Here is a 16,659-nt window from a genome sequence, read left to right on the forward strand (position 1 = left end):
AAGAAAAAGTGAGAAATAGAAGATATAAAAATAGGGATTTCAGCCTAAGCCTACCTGCAATATTAACAAATTACTTAATCTTATGTTGTATCATGGCCACTTTTTAAAAAATAAATCCAAATGTAAATTTATATATAATGAAACACTAGAGTTGACATCTTTTGTGTTAAGTATTAAAAATAATTATTAAAAATGACTGATATAGTCTTAATAAGGCCACAGTTGAGTCTTTGGTGTTGATTTTTTTTTTACTTTCAATTATTTTTATACCTAAAACAAAGATTATAGAAGATAGACACATTTATCCAGCTAAGAATAAATTCACATGAATAAATTCTGTTCATAAAAGTTTATTTCTTGACCTCATTTTAATTTATTTTTATTATAATGAATAAATTGATAAAACAAAATGAATCCAACAATCAAACCTGAAATGTACATCACCTATGACTTTTTTTTTTCCTCAAGATATATTCCTAAAATAAGTAGTTGTACCTTGGAAATGACTAACATAGTCTACTATTTCTTCTGTAGGTTTAAGTAACTCTAGAATCTTTCCTTATCTTCACTGAATGACAGACATTAATAAAAGATTCAGATACCTAAAAGGAAAGTCTGTCCACCATCGCTTTCTTGTTTGGGGAAAATAAACTCAATGACATTGGTTAAAGAATAAGTTTCATTCAATCACCCTAAATCTAAATCCAACTTTGCTTAACGTTTTGCATTATAATTATTTCCCTGCATGAATCCTCTTTTCCATATACAGAATAATCTCCCTTTGTACATTTGTCTACATTGTCCTCTCTGCTTCTACCTTCTGCGCTGTACCATTCCTCTGTCCTATAGAGTACCTCCAGTTTTGCTCCATGTAGACACAGTATTGACACAATTTCAGTGGGATCCTGGGACCTTTCCTAACATTGTATCCAAAACTATTTTAGAACACTTGCCACTCTTTGCTTTGTATTATATTCTCTACAACTTTTTATATGTAGGCCTTACCTCTGAAGTGAGACTCTAATCTCATTGATGATAACCCCTACCACCAAGATTTTTTCACATCTCTTTCAGTGCCTGAAACAATATCTGAGATATAGTGCATGATTAGAATTTACCCGATTAATAAATGTTAGAGTGAATTTCTGTTTGAAACTAAGGCATTTGAAAAGTACTTTGAAAAGAACAGATGATTTAGAGTAAGAATTTGATGCATTTGACATATGAAAAATTGCCTTGATGAAATTATTTGGGTGACACTAACTATTATGGTCCATTTTCCTACTTTCAAAGCTAATATTGCTGGGCAATAAGACTAAACCATTTGGTGATCCCACTTTAATCTATAAATGGCACACGCATTCCTCACAGGATATAATTTTGAGAGCCCTTAAATGCCCATTTTCTTCATTCACTTTCACCCAAAACTTTAAAACCGGATCATTACTGAAATAGATTTCATGCCTTTGTAGCATTGAAAGGTAAAGAACCTTAATTTCTGTAGACTTGCAAAGTGGATAAATGTAATCTTTTCTTACTAGGTTAAGAGTACTTATTTTATTTTTTTTCTGTATCAGTGTCCCAAAGAAGAATGTGTTCTGTTATTCTCTCATCTCTACCTTATTTAAAAACAACAGAACTACATCTTGCATTGCTATAAGTCAAACTTAAGGACACAACTTTTGACATATTAAAGAGTGTTCCTATTCATAATTTCACTTTAAAATGTTGTATCTGGATCTTTGAAAAAGAGTGGGCTCTGTTCTAATTTTATTTTCAAATGGTTGCGAGCTACTTTTGCCTATAGGGTTTATGAGATTTCTAATTTTACATTGAAAAAGATTTACCTTCTGCAGATGAAGTAGAAACTAAAAGTTGAAATGATTTGTTTCCTTCAGATAACATTTAATTTGCCTTTAATCCTAAAGGATAAGAAAAAGAGAAATTTTGAATTCAAGTCACATTTCTCCCAAGAACTATTCTGAGATTTCTTCTATTCTCGAAATTGAAAGCCAAGTGAGTTAATTGAATGTTATCATACCTTGAAGCTAAGTACAATTTCAGTTTGAAATATGGGATTCTTTCCTCTTTCCGGAATAATCAGCTTTAGAGTTGCAATTTGTTGAATAGCTAATCAAGCACTGTCCACGCTAAAAAGCAAAGAAGACTTACCCAAAAGTATTGGATATAGGCATGCTCCAGGTGCTCCAGGATACCTATCACCGTACTCAGTTAACTAGCACTTCTGGATGGCTGTTGAGATGAATGCGTCTACCTGAATTTTGGTTTGCTTTCCCTATATATTCAGCAAACCAAAAAGGAGACAACAAATCAAACATATGGCTGGAGGTCAGTAAGCACAAATTAAACTAATTGTGTACTTTAGCTTTCTACATGGCTAAAAATGGTGGACTTAATACACCTTCTTCTTTCTACCCATTATTTCTGACTGTACTGTGGTGTACAAAGTAAGTCAAAGCACTAGTTAGTATTTAATAGCTGCACTGTATCCATTAAGTCCTCTTTTGTAAAATTTGGATTTATAGCTAATAATTTTGTCCATTCTTTGTAAGCACACTTGTGATTCAGCTCTCATCATGGAGAGTTCTGAAGCCTAGCCAAAAGGTGCATGCAAAATAAAGGTTAAAAACTGTTCATTGGGGTGCCTGGGTGGCTCAGCGGGTTAAGCATCTGACTTCGGCTCCAGTCACGATCTCAGGGGCCTGGGATTGAGCCCTTCATTAGGCTCTCTGCTCAACAGAGCCTGCTTCCCCCTCTCTCTGCCTGCTTGTGATTTCTGTCTGTCAAATAAATAAATAAAATAGTTTTTAAAAATATCATTTAAAAAGTGTTCATTAGCTTCCAGGTGAATTGTTTATATGTCGGGTATAAAATTTTGTATACACCACATAGTTAGATCATATCAATATTCAAGTCACTCTTTTGAGTATTCTTTTATTCTCCAAATACTTTTTTCAAGAAGACATGTATGTTTCTACATGTGTGTATGTGGTTATGTGAATGCAATTTTCCTCAGAATATTTTTTCTTTTTAGAGCAGGTTATAGGAAAGTTGTAAGTTAACTTTTTATAGAACCTTATTTTAAGGATAACTTTGCCTTCAATCTCCACTTCAGATCTGTTTATACAGATTTGTCATAGAAAAACTTTCTGATGATACATCTTCAGTGATTCCTGCAAGATCTATTAATTTCCCAGTGTTTGCAAAAAGAATACTTGGAATTCTTGTAAAAAAAAAAAAACTTGGATAAAAAAATTATCATGATTATTTATATTTCCTCTAGCTAGCAGCTACCATTTTGCATAGGGTCTGTCTGTAGGAAACTATTTTATTAGAAATAAGGAAGTTGATTTCAAAGTTATATTTAGATCTATAAATATCAGCTAAGGCTTACAAAATGTGTTGTCCAAGACACATGAGTGATTCCATAGCTGATTCTATATGGAATCACATATGATTCCATAGCTAATTACCTATGGCCCACTAAATACTCAAGAGTTGATATACAAACTCTTTGCCCATTCAAGTCTTTGAGAATTTTCTTCTGACATAGACAAATTGGAGTTCTTAAAACAAGATATTAAGTGCTAAGACGACTTCAATCTATTTGTAGAACATCTATATATCATTATATTTTTTTCTTGACTCAAAGTAGTAGAATTTTTAAAAAATGATATTTAATCACATTTATAATAATGATGTAATTGTCTAGTTTCAGAGTTCATATAAAATATAACACTTAGAATGCTTTCTTTAACAAAATTCTAGAATAAATCAACACAGAAACATAGCATTTCAGGACTACAGAAGCTCCATTTTGCCTCCATAGTATATTTAACATTAGGGGCTTAGAAGCAATCCATTATCATTATAATGTATAATTAAAATTAGATGGATTGGAGGTGCTTTTTTCATATAACTAGGGAAATATTTTCATACTGAAAACCATGCAGAGGACCTTGGGTTTTATGCAAATAGTTAAATGTACAGATACGTTTTCAGCTTTCAAACCTCATCTGTAACGTTACCAGGTGAATATTAAGAAAACAAAGCAAACAAACAAACAAAAAAATAATCTGTGAATAGTTTATGAAAAATCTAAATCCAAAGCCAAACTGTGGTGTAATGGAATTCCCAAACCTGACCTTCCTGCTCCCCTTTGTATAGGAAAGTCCTAACACCAGCATCCACAGTAATTCTCCACAAGTGTATCTTTCTTTCAGTGTGAATGTGGTCGAACATTAGTATAATCAGAGTATGTGTCTCCAGAGGTCATTCCCCAAGGCCCCTGGGTGGTGGTGGTGGTGGTGGTGTTGTTTTCCTGATACAGCATTATACGAAAATGCACACCATTATGATACTAAAAAATGATAAAGCAGCATTTGGAAAGCTAAAATGTGATAAAACTTAAATTAAATTTTATTCCTTGAGCTTATTACACATATTGAGAATTATTCAAACTAAGCTTACTTATTTCCCATACCTCTAAACTGAAATATGATAGCACAGGGTAATTGCAAACAGAGGCAAAATTTAAAATTTTGCACATAGGTGGAATCAGAAAATGCCATGTAACTTTTGAGGACACTTGATTATGATAAATTTAAAGAGCTAAGGAAAAACTCCCTTCTTGAGATAATTTTTGAATTGTGGGTTTTAAAACTTCAGTCTATTTGAAATACATAAATATGGTAATTTTTGGAGACTAGGACCATTATGCTTATTTTAAGACCAATAGTGACAACAGCAAAATATTATTTAAACCATTTTAGGGGGAAAAAAAAAACCAAGAAATTTGAAGAAAATTAGTTTATTTGGGAAAATATCAAAATAATTAAACGTGTATTATGTTTAGTTAGCAGTTGCTACACTGTTGAAGGTTTTATGAAATTCTCTCATGATAATATATTTTATTCAAAAATGTATGTAACTATTTGTCAGCTAACAGAATTAGAAAATTAGATAGTGTCTGCAAGCCTTTACATGACAGAACACTTTGCAGTTGGCAAAGCACTTTTATAGATGCTTCTTGATCCTCACACAACCTGTGAGACAGGAGGGAAGTCTTTGCCATCTCTATTTTGTGGTTTGGGACCCTGAAGCTCAGAGACTTTGAGGCACGTTTCCAAGTATAATAAGGGTGAATCTCCTATTTTTTTTGCTTCAGTTTTATATATTTTCCTGTAGATCCCAAACAGATAAGGGCTAAGCAGTCAGTGAGATGAGGACAATCTGAACCTGTGTAAGGAATAAAGGTAAGTCAATCCAACGTCTACAAGATTTATGTAAATTGGAGTATCAACTTTTCAGATTACATTGTTATCATGTGAGGTACATATTTTCAATGACCACTTGTGTTATATAAATAAGCAAATTAGACTGAAGTATAAACCAAGCAGCAAAATGCCCAACAACTAATTTTAGGTATTGGCATGATCAAAACTGCCGATGTAAATGTCTTAAAACAAATGGAATGGAACAAATCATTGAGTTTTCCAATGTTTTATACAGGATAAGGTTTGTGACTATATTTTAAATTAAATCTTTCCCTGACATAGAAGATTATCTGAGTATATCTTACTTAAACCATTCATTCTATCCAGTAAAAAAAAGGGGGGGGTTCTTTTGTTAAAAGAAAGGAGGGCAGGCAGGACAGAGACGGTAGTCTCCGTGCTTCAGAGCGGTGCACAACAGGTGCGCAGAAGTTGCATACATTATAGTGCAAGCAGCAAATCCCCATGCTCCATCAATTTTGTATGGAGAAAAGAAGTGGGGAGGGCAAAAGAAAATGGTACATACAAGTCCATGATGGAGTGACCTGGTATACTGGATATACCTCATGTCAGTTGAACACAAGACAACGCTAATAAGATCTGTCGTAGTAATAGAGTATGGGTCTCAAGAGTCCACAGAAGTGGAAAAAGAGGTCCCAATTACCTGCATAAGCTTCATTTTGTGGTGTACCACCCCTAATCATAAGTGATTTTGAATCTTTCTGTTTAGTTTTGATTTTTGAAAATAAATCACAAAATATTGAAACAAATATCATTGTTTGGCTTAATTCAGGTATTCTTAATTAAACAGTACCACAGACTTTATTGAGCAATTGAAAATATACACAAGGAACAATAGCTTTTTCTCTGTATTTTTTTTTTTTTTTAATTTGACTGTCTTCTGATTAAATAACCCAGTTTCGATCATGGAAAGGGCACTTGTTTCTACAGTAGCTGTGTACAGCTTGCTCAGTTCCAAGTACTGTCTCCATGTTTCTTCCTTGTCATTGTTGAGGTTGTATCTCCACTTGCTCAGGAAGCAAATTCTACAAGATTGCAAGAATTAACCCCCTAAGTTGTTCTTTCAGATTCTATTTCTCCATAGAGTTCAGCTAACTTTTTAAATTCAGGTCCCCAGTCTCCAAGGTAGTGATAATCCTGGTCTGACTGTGTGGTCGCTGAATCCAGTGAGCTGATGGACCCAGCCTCTGATCTCTGACCTTCATAAGCATAAGTCTGAAGAGAGTCATAAGGGGGGACACTGGGGTCTAGGTCGGCTTCTGCCAGTTTTTGCTTGATAAATTCCTGAACATCTATACTTTCCAGGGTGGACAATGTCTGGTGTCTGGGGGTGAGTTTCACTTCGGGTCTGATATCTCTCCGATACTTGAGCTCCTCGGCGGCAGATGGGTTCCTCAAGGCTGTGATGTCAAAGGCCTCGGTGTCTTCCTCTCCGCCACCCTCGTCATCATAGGTGACCACATTCTCCCTCACGTCCTCCTCAGAGATGATCAACGGCTCTTTTTTGCTGCGTCTCAGGGTGATAAAAAGTACTACAATTGCTGAAGAAAAATGGAAAAGAGGATGGAGAGTTAGAAAAAAGGATGGAAGTTCTTGGAGATTTGACATCAGCAACGACATTCTATTTAGGCTTGCACTGTAACACCATCCCGATCTCTGCACTTTCTGGATAACAGTTGAAGGGGTTTCTTTTTGTTTGTTTGTTTTGTTTCTTTTGGTTTTTCATTTGCTTTTTTGTTTGTTTGTTTGTTTTAAATCTCAAGGAATATGAAAATGATTTCTCTACAAGGCCTTGGGAATCACTGATCTTTTCTAGAAAAACACAATATTTTCATTTGTCAGGCCTATGATTTCAGGATTCCTGGCTCACCATGGTCTGTCATCCAGTCTGCACACTAAGGGAAACAGATGATGGAAGAGCACAACAGAATTTTCCCTGGGAGAATAACGGTGGGTGTTGGTCTATGTATAGATTCTAGGCAGATACACTAAAGGAAGGACATTTTTAGTTTCTGTCAAATAGGAAGGAGCCCATACTTTAAACCCTTTCCTTTTGATGCTTTGTAGGAAACCAAAGCAGGAATATTTTACATGGTTGATCCCTTTTGCTCAGTATTTTTTAGAATTATATTATCAGGCATTAATAACTGCATATATCTCTCAAGCTGCACAAGATGTTATTTTATTTGTACTTAAGTTTCAGAGGAATTTTTCAGATTACCAAATATTTTTTACATAACACCTTGATTTAATCCTCACACAAAAGTTTGGGTTTCCTCAAGGAAACTGAGGCTCAAGAGAAATTCCATGAATAACTAAGATCCGACTCTAAGATCTCACAAATAGCAGATAGAGGAACTTAGACTGTAACCTACAACTTCTCACACCAAAGGTGATGATGCTTCCGTTATCATATTCCATTTTGTTATTTAAAAAATATGGAACAAGGAACTGAGTTGGGCATGTGGATTATTACCAGTAATGTCACAACCATTAGATGAAATGATGTAAATGGATCTTGGGCAGTTTGCTTTGGCTGTTTCTCAGTATTTTCAAATCTTTCTATTTGATGATACTAAGCCATTACTAAATAGAAAGAATTACCTTACTTCTACTTTGTGCTATTAGGCCCAGTATTCTTTACTTCAGCTTTACAGAATGTTCTTGGTCAGCTGAAATCTAGGTTTTATGATAACAGTTATTAGGGGCATTGATATTTTAAACATTCTTTATAATGTGATAATCAAAGATGTACACTCAAAAGGCATACATATATGTGTGTGTATAATGTGTACATATATGTATAACATAAATATGCATATATAGAAACAGTTTAGATATATACAGCATGTGACATGCTATACACACACACACATACAAATATACACCTACAGACATGTATTTTTATCTGAAATTCAGGTTTCTATATTGTATTTTATCTATTTATTTCTGTATACTGTATTTTATCTGGCAACTTTACTGATAGGTATCTTTAACAAATACTTGTAAAGCAGACAAATACCAGGTTAGCTATCCTCTGATAAAGAACAAAGCTGGTTCCCTAGAAATTGACCTTTTATCTCATACCTCTAAAAAGTAACTTTTCTTACTTTATCATTATTGTTTCCTTGTTTCTCTTTATAATTCAATGCATTTTATGCATATCCCTAAATGTTACAATAAATGAGCCTTGCCTGTTTTTAAACTAGATATCACAGTGTATATGAACTTCGAAGATGACAATAGAAAGTGGAAAAGGAGATTTTCAAGCCAGAAGTGCAAAGGACAAATATCAGAGAATTTACTACACATGAAAAGAGATGGTCACAATGAATTGGAGAATCTAATTTTGCAGAGAAAGGGCAAGTGAGCATCTACAGGAATGAAGAAAAAAAATATATAAAAAGACAAAACATCTGTAGAAAGGGCCAGAAAATCATCTGGAAGTGTACGGAATAAAAGGACTCGGTAATGGCAGAATTGAACAAAGGAGATTCTGGTAGACAAGTGGAAACAGTGAGTCACTGCGTCTGGAGTGATTATAGAAAGCTGAAGTGAAATGCAGATGCCATATGTGGCCCTGCTTCACCAATATTATGTTTGTTTGTTTATTTATTATCTAAGATTTTTATTCGTAAATAATCTCTAAACCCAACGTGGGGCTCTGACTTGTAACTGCGAGATCAAGAATCACATGCTCTACTCACTGAGCCAGCCAGGGACCCCCAAATATTATGCTATTTAAAAATAGTTTCTCAAACCTGCTACTTATGCTTTGAAGACATTATTAATACAGCACCTTATTTTGATACTTTTGCTGATTGTAGCAAATATGTATCTAATACCTTACTATTTAAAGATTTACTTATTTTGAGAGAGAGAGAGAAAGAAAGATTGGGGGAGGGGCAGAGATGAGGGACAGAGAATCCCAAGCAGACTGCCTGCTGAGCATGGAGCTTGACACAGGATTTGATCCCAGGACCCTGAGATCATGACCTAAACAGAAATCAATGGTGGACCCTTAACCAACTGAGCCACCCAGGTGCCCCAATACCTTACTATTTATTTCAGTGTAAAACCTGCTTAGGGCATTCTAATCCAATGCCCCAAATAGCATCCCCAATAACTTATTTCATTCCATTCAGAGGCTTTGATTTATCACCCATTATATATTTCTGCTCATCTTTATGATTAAGGAGGTTGTTCTAAATAAAAACATCTATTTATACAAACAAATTTTTTAATAGTAAAGTGTCTTACTTTTGCCAATAAACCAAGTTACTTTTTTAATGTTAAAATGATTGATTGATTTCAAGGGAGTTTATGTGCACGCATACCAGGGAGAATGTGATCAATATTATTATTAAAGTATGGGTATAATTTGCATCTTTCACCAATATCAGTGCCCTGTTTGCCTAATGAAATATAGGGGATAAAGCTGGAATTACTATTATGACAGCTCATATTTACTCATTTTCCCAAATTAAAAAAATATTCCTGATATATTTTGATTCAAAATATAGATATTAGTTAAGTTTGAACTCTGAGGTCTCACACTATCTCTTTCCTAAGCATGGACAGTCATTTGCCAGTGACCAGAGATTTCTAGATTTATTCCATATCTATTTAGTATATCAACATACAATTAACCATATAATCTGGGACATTTTTAAGAGGAAACAGGGATTTCATTTATAATTACTCTAGGACAGCAGGGCAAATATGGACATGTGGTCCCTCTAGTCAAAGATAATTTTAGAGAAACTCAGAAAAGAATGTGGAAGCACTGATAATTAGGTGTGTTTCCAAGGAATTGCTTTATATTCATTTTTGTTCAGTCAATGTTTCTGGAGCAAATCATACACAGTACAGACTCTGTAAATAATTCTTAAGTGGACTAACAAAAGAATAATCTCTGTAGAGTGATGATGTGGCATAACCTCACTAGGAAAATAATTTTTAAATATAGTTTTAAGTCAGCTTATGGTCATTAATAATACCAAACACCTAATTTTGCTTGATAATAATTTTTAATGTTTGAAAGCCAAACTAAACGTTTGCCAAAAAAAAAAAAAATCCACAAATCAAATATATTTTAGAGAATGAAGATAACAATTACATACACAGTTTTGAGAGTTAAGCTCTTTTTAAAAATGGCAGCCAAATGAGTATTTTCAAATGACTTCCCTCCCCCTCACAGTCTAGCAACCCATACATGTGAAACAAGGTACCTCTTCTTAAAGTGGGTTATTTGGGGAAGAGATAACTTGACAGAGCCATGGCATTATAAAATAAATGAGACAGAGTGCTTACCCCTTTGTTCAAAATTATATAAGATTTCAGTATTTTGAAATTTTATATAATCTGGATTAAAATATTAAACTGTAGTGTTTGGGGAGGATTTTATTCTAATGACTATTTTATTCTTGGTTAGTATATTCCTTTTCCTTCTCTTTGAGTTTGGTTAGGATTTTAAATTCATTTTATTCTCTTTATTTATGAAACTTAAAATGAATTTACTGAGTTTTATTCATTTTATTCATGAATGAATTCAAATTTAAGGAAACATTTTTGTATTTCCTTTCTCATATCATTCCACTCATTTATTAATTTATTTTTCCATGATTCCACAGTGCTCGGACTTCTAAGGGGTTTTGCATTTTCATAACGTAAACTGTCATACTGCTTGCATTTGAATACGTTGTATACTGACTCCCAACATATTTCCCCAAAATACTTTTCATAGTAGAGGTTTTTTTTTCCCATAAATATCACCTCATTCTTTTTTATACCATCTTATGTTGGTACCAAGTTTGGCAGAAATGAGGTGGCCCAAGTCAGGAAGATTACTTTTACTAGATCCTGCTGTGCTATTGGTTATACCAGTTGATGACACTTCTCACTGGAACTTATTTTTGCAGACCAAGGGGAGCTCATACAGTCATGTCAGATAGCTCAGCTGACAAGCAGGTTGGCACATGTCTCCACATTGATTCCACCTTTGTTCCTAGGCCTTCACACTCCTCACATTAAATTTACCCTGATCCTCATTGATCAGGAAATTTATATCCAAGAGTAGGAACAATCCAGATGGTAGACTCATCTAAGTTACCTGCTCATATGTGGTTTGTGGACTGAAGGGCAGGTGACAGAGGCCTGATTCAGAGACTGACTCAATGGTTTATTGTGCTAAGCTATGATTTCTGTTTGCTCTGGACCATTACAAGGGATGGGATGCAGGTTGGGAAAGAAATGTCAGATCCCCAGAAGGGAAAAAGAACTCTAGTTATCCCTCCTCTAGCACCAAATTCTGATTGCATCATGAAGGCTCACCCTAAAGTCTCTCCCCTACATCCCAGCAAAAAAGGGTCTTAAAAAGGTAATTCTGACAAATCATAACCTGACTCACGATGTGTACATGTACCATTCAAAGTGAGGCCCATAATTTCAGATAATCGATATACACACATGCATGGAATCTATAAGAAAACATAAATAAGCACCACAAAATTTTATAGATGATTCTAAGGTTCTTTACTAGTTGATATTTTATTTTTATAGAGTTGTAAATAGAAACAAGAGTCTGTAGAGGTCGCCTGAGATCATACAGTTAATTAGTGGCAAAACCAGGGCTGGGTTCATATAAGTCATTTCCACAAACAGCTGATAATCAGAACACTTTTCAATATTAAAATATTCATTTCACAATTTGTTTAGCTGTTAGTTTTTAATGTTATTTCAGAATTACAAAAAGTTCTAAAATAAAGTTTTGCTACCTCTGGTGTTGCTGATCTTTTCCTTGGAAATTATGAGCTTGCACAGTAACAAACATTATTTTAAAATTACAAATGACTACATTCTGAGTCTACTGGCTAAGTATCTTCTGAATAAAAATAAAAATCCTTACAACTGTCATGAAAAGTAAAAATTACATTATAAATAATGGTTGTTTAAACCTGAAGTAACAAAATGATTCTGCAAGCTTTGGATAAAAATGTAAAAATACATTTGAGATTCAATAAAAATTGAAGGAGTAAACATATTAAATGGCACCTCTGTTTCATTAGTCCTCTGGGGGAGCATAAAATTTAGAATGCTCTCTTATTTACCCCAAAGGAGAAATGACATTTTTATAAAATCTATGAAAGGGAAGTATTGTTTCATGCTATAATAAAATATTATTTTACATAATATACCTTAAATACACCTGTATATTAACATTTTTAATTAAATTTTTAAGCCTTTACCTTAGTATACAAAGATGGTTTGATGGTGCTAGATGAAAACAAAAGGCACAGATAAGTGACGCCTCCAAATGAACTATCTTTCAAAATCAGGACTTTGGTAGACCTTATACTAAAGTCACAGAGTTCTATTCTTTGTGGTTTAGGATAGGAACCCTGGAGGGATCAATATTTGTACTTGCTTTATTTTATTTTATCTTATTTTCCATTTTTGTTTTGTATGTGAGCTTTTGTTTTGAATTTCAAACAGAAAAAAAGTAATACATAAATGTCTAAAGCAAATAACAGTTGTAACCAATTAATACATAAAGAAATAAAATTAAGAAAGCCGAATTTTCCTGGTTTCCTTCACCTTGCATCTACTATAAGACTTTACCGCAGTGAAATACTTCCAGTGGAGGGGCACTGAACCTCCATGCTCCACTTTGCTAAGTGCAATTGGTACGTTTGTTTTTTATTTTTTTAAATTATTTATTTATTTGAGAGAGAGAGAGAGAGAGAGCGCATATGTATGGGTGGGGGAGGGAGGTGGAGGAGAGGAAGAGGAATAAGCAAACTCCCAGCTGATCAGGGAACCCAGCGTAGGGTTTGACCCTGGGATCATGACATGAGCAGAAGGCAGATGCTTAACCTACTGAGCCACCCAGACACCCCTGGTACATTTAGATATACAATTTACTTAACCTTTGATCAACTTTTGATTGCAACTGTTGAATGCTCTGTCCTCTTTGATATACTTTTTACCCTTTGACTTTGATGACATCATACTTTACTTTAATTCCTCTTTCTTCTCTGACGTCCCCTTCACTCTGTCCTGCCATCACATCCTTCTTGACACGGTGACCATGCTGGAACTCATCACAGCTCATCCTAGTTTATTATCTCAACAAAGTGCACCTCTGGTGCCCCTAGCTCAGTGAGGAACAGGGTCCACATTCAGCAAGAGATAGAAAGTTTTCTTCGATCTTGTGCTAACTCAGACAATATCTAATTTATCCAAGATCATTTTTTTTTTAAATTTCAGCTATTTTGTTTTTATCCCTTGGAAACTTGTTCCAAGAAAGAGACACCATGTCATAAACATTAGGTATTTGTTCACTGACACAAAATTATCAGTGCTGTAGTTTTCAAATGGAATCTCAGGGACTGCCAGTAAATATTTTGTTAAAATTTTGATAAAAAATTTTCACCCTGGCATCTGCATCATATTATCCAAGATCACTTTTGATTTCACCTAAGACATCTTGATATTATCTACTCTTCACCTCTGTTCTAACTCTGCTAGTCCAAACTATGCTGAGAGAGACTGCTATCCTAATTTCATTGTCTACGTGCTCTGCCTCCATTGTGAGACTGGTTCTCTACTTCATTTATAGTCATCTTTTTTCAAAATACAAATCTTATGATGGACTCTCCTGCTTCTCTTGCTTTAAATGTCTCTTTATACTCTAGAATGAAGCCCAACATCTACCATGTTCAATGAAGCCCCAAACTGGTTTTTGTTTGTTTGTTTGTCTGTTTGTTTTGTTTTTTTGCCTCAAACTGTCTTAGCGCTGCTGAAATAACCATCCCACTTCTCGCCCTCATTCTACCTTCTTCTGCTCCTTCCGTACTGGCCATTTGTCTTTACCTCAGGAACAAAATAAGGAATCTCCCTTGCAAAAAAAAAAAAAGAAAAAAGAAAAAAAGTCTTTCTCAACAAAGCATATATATTTTTTTTATTTTCCTTCCATGTGTGAACAGTACTGAGAAACAAGCAAAAGAGAAGGTTGCTAAGAGAAAGCGTCAAAGAATTGGGAGAACATGCTGGGTAAGTAAGTATGTACCCACTTTGAACAATGAAACAGAAAGATGCCTTACATCTATTTCTCTTGTTATAGAAAAACCTGGATTAGTGCTCTTGCTGAAATAGCAGTTTTAAAGAGTTTATAGTAATAGCTTCATATGTGGTCATGATAACTTAGACTATGAAAATGATAATCCATAATTAGAGAAAGTGCCCTATTTTTTATTAAAATGAAATATAATGCAAATCTCAAGTAAAAATCCTATTAAACAATAAAATTTAACATCTCTAAGGTCAAAATTATTTAGAGCAGCACTTTAAAATTCAGCTAACATTGATGATTAAGTAATATTTTTGACCATAGAAACTGCTACAAGAAATCTATTTTTTATTTGGTGTTTAGATTCATTATATTTATTTATTTATTTTATTTATTTTTAAAAAAGATTTTACTTATTTGACAGACAGAGATCACAAGTAGGCAGAGAGGCAGGCAGAGAGAGGAGGAAACAGGTTCTCTGCCGAGCAGAGAGCCTGACGTGGGGCTGGATCCCAGGACTCTGGGATCATGACCCGAGCGAAGGAAGAGGCTTTAACCCACTGAGCCACCCAGGCGCCCCTAGATTCATTTTAGAATGATATCAGTTATCTTCTTTGAAATCTATTATAAGAGCCGTTTAGTATGGTATTTAGAATTTTTAGTATGAATTCTTTTTAAAATGGATCCTTCCCCAATATTTATCTTATAGTCTATCTTTTCTTCTGTTATTTTGACTCTTTCATCCCATTTGAATCAAATTATTTATAGATCAGCTATGGTATTGAGAAAGCTAAACAAGAGGAAGTCTGTGCAGTTATATTTTGTGGTCCAAATTCTTGGGTTCTGTCAAAACGACTTTCTTTCTCTCTCTTTTCTAATGCACTGTTGGCCTTTGTAGGGTACATTCCGAATCATCATCACACAACGTTAGGAGGCTGGAGGACTTACCTAGGAGAATGACAACACACAGCAGAATAGCGATTAAGGCCCCTGTACTCAAGCCAGCCGAGGACAGGAACGCTTCCGCGTGGCAGGTCCGCACTCGCCCATCTCTCTCGCATGCACAAACCCTGACGGTGAGGGTGCTGCTGCTGCTGAGAGAGGGGATTCCACCATCAGAGATCATAATGGGGAGATAATACACATCCTGAATAGTTCGACTAAATCTCCTCCGCCTTGTCAGAATGCTGGCTGTGTTATCTATGACAGACATAAGCAAAACAAAATGTACTTAGTAAAGCCGCCATTCAAGATTCACATTTCCTTTAATGGATAAAATGGGTATCTGTGATTTTTTAAAATTTTAGTTTATGAAATGTACACAGGAACATGAAGGGGTGATCATTAAAGCATGAATAATGTTCTTAAACTGAGATACTGACTTGGAAAAATTAATTGAGCCCAAACTAAAAGAGAAGGGGAAGAGTAGAAGACAGAGGAGTGAACAAGCAGTCAACATTTTGGACATGGACATAATAGCAAAAAGATTTAAAAGACAACAGATGGCTTCAAGCCAATGGGTCCTGGCCTTTGAGAAGAGACAGTGGTCCCCATCCCAAACTTTGTCACTCAAGGTAAGCAATAGGAACAGACATCTCTGTTATTAGCAAACTACTCAGGCGATGTTAATGTATAAAAAAAGGGGGCCACTGGTATAGATGATAAATTACAGAGATCAGCTCAATTGACAAACTTTTTCAGACTTAATTGTGATTTGAATCGCTCTCGTTATAGTAGGTGCAACATGGAAAGTTAATGATGAATAAAATAGTTAATTCTATTTTTATGTACTTTTAAAATACTATATATTACATTAAATGCCTGCATGATAAATCTGTGGATTAAAGATTTTGATCTATCCACAAAACCTCATAAGGGAGAAGATGTTAAATTTCTAATTTTTTAAGAAAAATCATTTTTACTATAAATAAAAATTAAAAAAAAATAAATAACGTAAAACTCAGAGCATAAATTGCCCAAAATCAAAGAGCTAAATAATCAGGATACAACCTCAATACATTCTAGAACCCTGCTCAAAACCACAATGTCATGCTGCCTTTTTACTCATTAACATTATACTGATGTTCTCAAGTGCACATAGTATATGGTAATCTTAGTATTGTTATTCCTCATTCCAGCAAGCCTGTTGACCAAAAGACCCTTTTGGTATACACTTCGAGGTGCTGCGCAGATTCCCGGCATGGAATAACTAGTTAACCTAGCTGTAGATTATCACCTGGCCCTATGTTGCATCCTTCCGGAGCAGCAGTTCCT

The 16,659-nt window shown here is 34.6% G+C and overlaps 1 protein-coding gene across 2 annotated transcripts in view; it reads right to left on the bottom strand.

Annotated features, from left to right (window-relative positions):
* Positions 1 to 5,577: 5,577 nt before the first annotated feature.
* LOC111153431 (cadherin-18) overlaps positions 5,578 to 16,659 on the bottom strand; it is a 321,039-nt gene continuing 309,957 nt past the window's right edge. Inside the window, exons 10-11 of one of the 2 annotated variants that reach the window (XM_022512443.1) lie at positions 15,334 to 15,585; positions 5,578 to 6,856 (exon numbers count right to left, since the gene is read on the bottom strand). In XM_022512443.1, the coding sequence (XP_022368151.1) occupies positions 6,366 to 6,856; positions 15,334 to 15,585 (743 nt within the window). In that variant the 3' untranslated portion in view covers positions 5,578 to 6,365. The remainder of the gene's footprint in view (positions 6,857 to 15,333; positions 15,586 to 16,659) is intronic. The other variant, XM_022512444.1, reaches the window with a different exon arrangement.

The sequence above is a fragment of the Enhydra lutris genome, unplaced genomic scaffold, assembly GCF_002288905.1.
Source record: "Enhydra lutris kenyoni isolate GAN:26980312 unplaced genomic scaffold, ASM228890v2 scaffoldscaffold32, whole genome shotgun sequence".
In the NCBI taxonomy this organism is placed as follows: Eukaryota; Metazoa; Chordata; class Mammalia; order Carnivora; family Mustelidae; genus Enhydra; species Enhydra lutris.